The following is a 2,280-nucleotide window of genomic DNA, read 5'->3' as shown; positions in this document are numbered from 1 at the left end:
GGAAAAGCATCCCATATCCAAGCAGGCCCGGAGGGGGCGGGGCTGAGGGGGGCAGGCTGCCTTCTGGGCAAACCGGGGCACCTGCTGGGAAATAGCCCCCCAAAGGCCCCAGGGTCTGAGAACAGCACTTCTCACCAGCGCTGTCTCAGCTCAAATGACAAATTACTTCTTGGAGTTTTGAGGTCTGTGCCGGGGAGTCTGGGGTAAATCAGAGCAGTTTCTTTGGTGCAGGAGGGCCGAGGGCGTCGCTGGTCACCTTTTGGTTTTCAGGGACAGCAGATGCCCCTAACCAGGACTGTTTGCTTGAAGTCATGTTAAGACTTTGAATTAAAATACGGATTTATATTCCTGTCGTATAAACCAGGGAGCAGACTAGGGCGGCAGCATCCGTTGGCACCCTCTGCAATCCCGGTTCCGCTCTGTCCAGTGCAGTAGCCACGAGCTGCAAGTGTCTACTGGTCACTTGAAACGTGGCCAGTGCAACTGAGGAGATGAATTTCTAAGTCTATGTAGTTTTCACTGTAACCCAAAGAGCCACATGTGGCTGGTGGTACCATGTTGGCCGCACGGGCCTGGAACGTGGCTTGTCACCCCGGGCTGCATGTGAAATCACCTGGGGTGCATTTACACCCGGAAGCCAGGCCCAGGCCCCAGGAGCTGACTTACTCGGCCGGGATGGGGATCCAGCATTCTGATACCCACCCTGGGCTGAGAACCAGTGTCCCAGGTGAAAGTTGCCCTGGAGAATGCTGCTTGGTGGGGAAATAGCATACTGGTAACCAGACCCCCACAAGTCTTTAGGAGATAAAGCAATGATTCCCCATCCCAGGACTCTAGAAACAGGGTTTCTCCTGAAATGTGGCCCAAGAGAGGAGCTCAGAGTAAACAGGAACAAAGGCTGCTCCCCGCACCCCGTGCCCACCCTTTAAGAGCCTGGCCCTGAGATGGAAGCCTAGGTCCTGCTCCCAGGTGGGGGGCTGGGGAGGGGTGGGCAGAGATGCATCCGCTGGGGGGTCTCAGACTCCCCCAGAGGGCCTTTGCCACAGAGGATGGGACCCCGGTAAGGGCCTCGGCAGCACAAGGGAGCTGGCCAGCACCCCTGGACTCAGGAGACAGGGGTGTGACTCGTGTGACTCCCCTTGTGACCGTGAGCGCAGGTACTTTCCCACGTGCCGCCCCCCTACGGCCCCAGCGTCACAGACCCCAGACACACAGGTTGCATCTTGGGGGCGAGAAGGGACCTGCCCGTCTTCGGTCTCCCCTCCTCTCCTGGCTCCCTTGCCCCCAGCCTGTGGCCTCACTGTCCCCACAGCTCCGTCCTCAACACCCGCCCGCCCGACCCTGGCCGGCAGCCACTAGGGGCCTCTCACCCCCTGCCTCTCTGCCTCGTTCTCTCTTTAACTCTTATGTGGCCTGTCCTCTCTGACGCCTCTCCTCACCGCCCTCCCACCGTGTCCCTCCTCTCTCTCCTCCCCCCACCCCCTCCTCTCTCTCTCCACAGACTTTCCTGGCCTCCAGCGGGGGACTGTATTGCCTGGGTGGCAGCTGCGGGAACGTTGTAATTCCAGGCTGCATGAGCCTGCAGGGCTCACCCACCAGCTCTGCCCTGCAGCGTGCATGCTTGGGCCTGGCCGCTGGACTGCATGGGGCAGACGCACTCAGGGCCCCCTGCCCCAAGCAGGCCCCAGAGGGTCCGGGTGGGGACGGCGGGGGCGGGGGGCGGCGAGCTCTGTGCTACTAGAATGTGCATGGATGCAGTGGCTTTCTCGGAGCCCTGGGAAACAGGGCCTCTGTGCTGATGGGAACATCCAGAGAGAACTGGCTGATACAGAACCTTAGTGACAGGTCACCAGCACCAAGCCTGTGGGGACACGGGACGCCGGGCAGGGGGCTCTCCCTGGCCGGAGTCATCCAGTGTCTAAGGCTGGCACGTGGGCAGAGGCCTCCCGGCTTGGGACAGCCCTGTGCGGGGCAGGGTGTGGCCACAGAGCAGCTGAGCTTCTGGGAGACTTTGCACTGGGTGGACACTAGGGGAGGGGCGGGAGAGCTGCCAGGGTCCTCGGCTGAGTGGCAGCTCGGGGAGGAGGTGGGATGAGGCAGGAGCCCCAGGAGAGCCGGGGCGGGGCCTGGCCGCCGCCTCCTCCGCCGCCCCGGGGGCAGAATCGCCGTCCACTCAGCGCACCGCTTGGCGCCCAGCCCGCGTCACCACCAGCGTTGCAGGCCCCCGAGGGCCAGCACGAGTGCTCAGCAGGGGCCGCGGGGCGGGCTGGGAGCCCCACC

At 62.8% G+C, this 2,280-nt stretch overlaps 1 protein-coding gene across 1 annotated transcript in view; it reads left to right on the top strand.

Moving 5' to 3' along the window:
* CACNA1S (calcium voltage-gated channel subunit alpha1 S) overlaps positions 1 to 2,280 on the top strand; it is a 60,539-nt gene that overhangs the window by 47,617 nt on the left and 10,642 nt on the right. The window contains exon 29 of the mRNA XM_024749656.1: positions 1,502 to 1,697. Coding sequence (XP_024605424.1) covers positions 1,502 to 1,697 — 196 coding nt within the window. The remainder of the gene's footprint in view (positions 1 to 1,501; positions 1,698 to 2,280) is intronic.

The sequence above is a fragment of the Neophocaena asiaeorientalis genome, unplaced genomic scaffold (genome assembly GCF_003031525.2).
Source record: "Neophocaena asiaeorientalis asiaeorientalis breed wild unplaced genomic scaffold, Neophocaena_asiaeorientalis_V1.1 scaffold44, whole genome shotgun sequence".
NCBI classification, from domain to species: Eukaryota; Metazoa; Chordata; class Mammalia; order Artiodactyla; family Phocoenidae; genus Neophocaena; species Neophocaena asiaeorientalis.
Note: the sequence above shows the minus strand (reverse complement) of the source record. Positions and strands in the feature narration are given on the sequence as shown.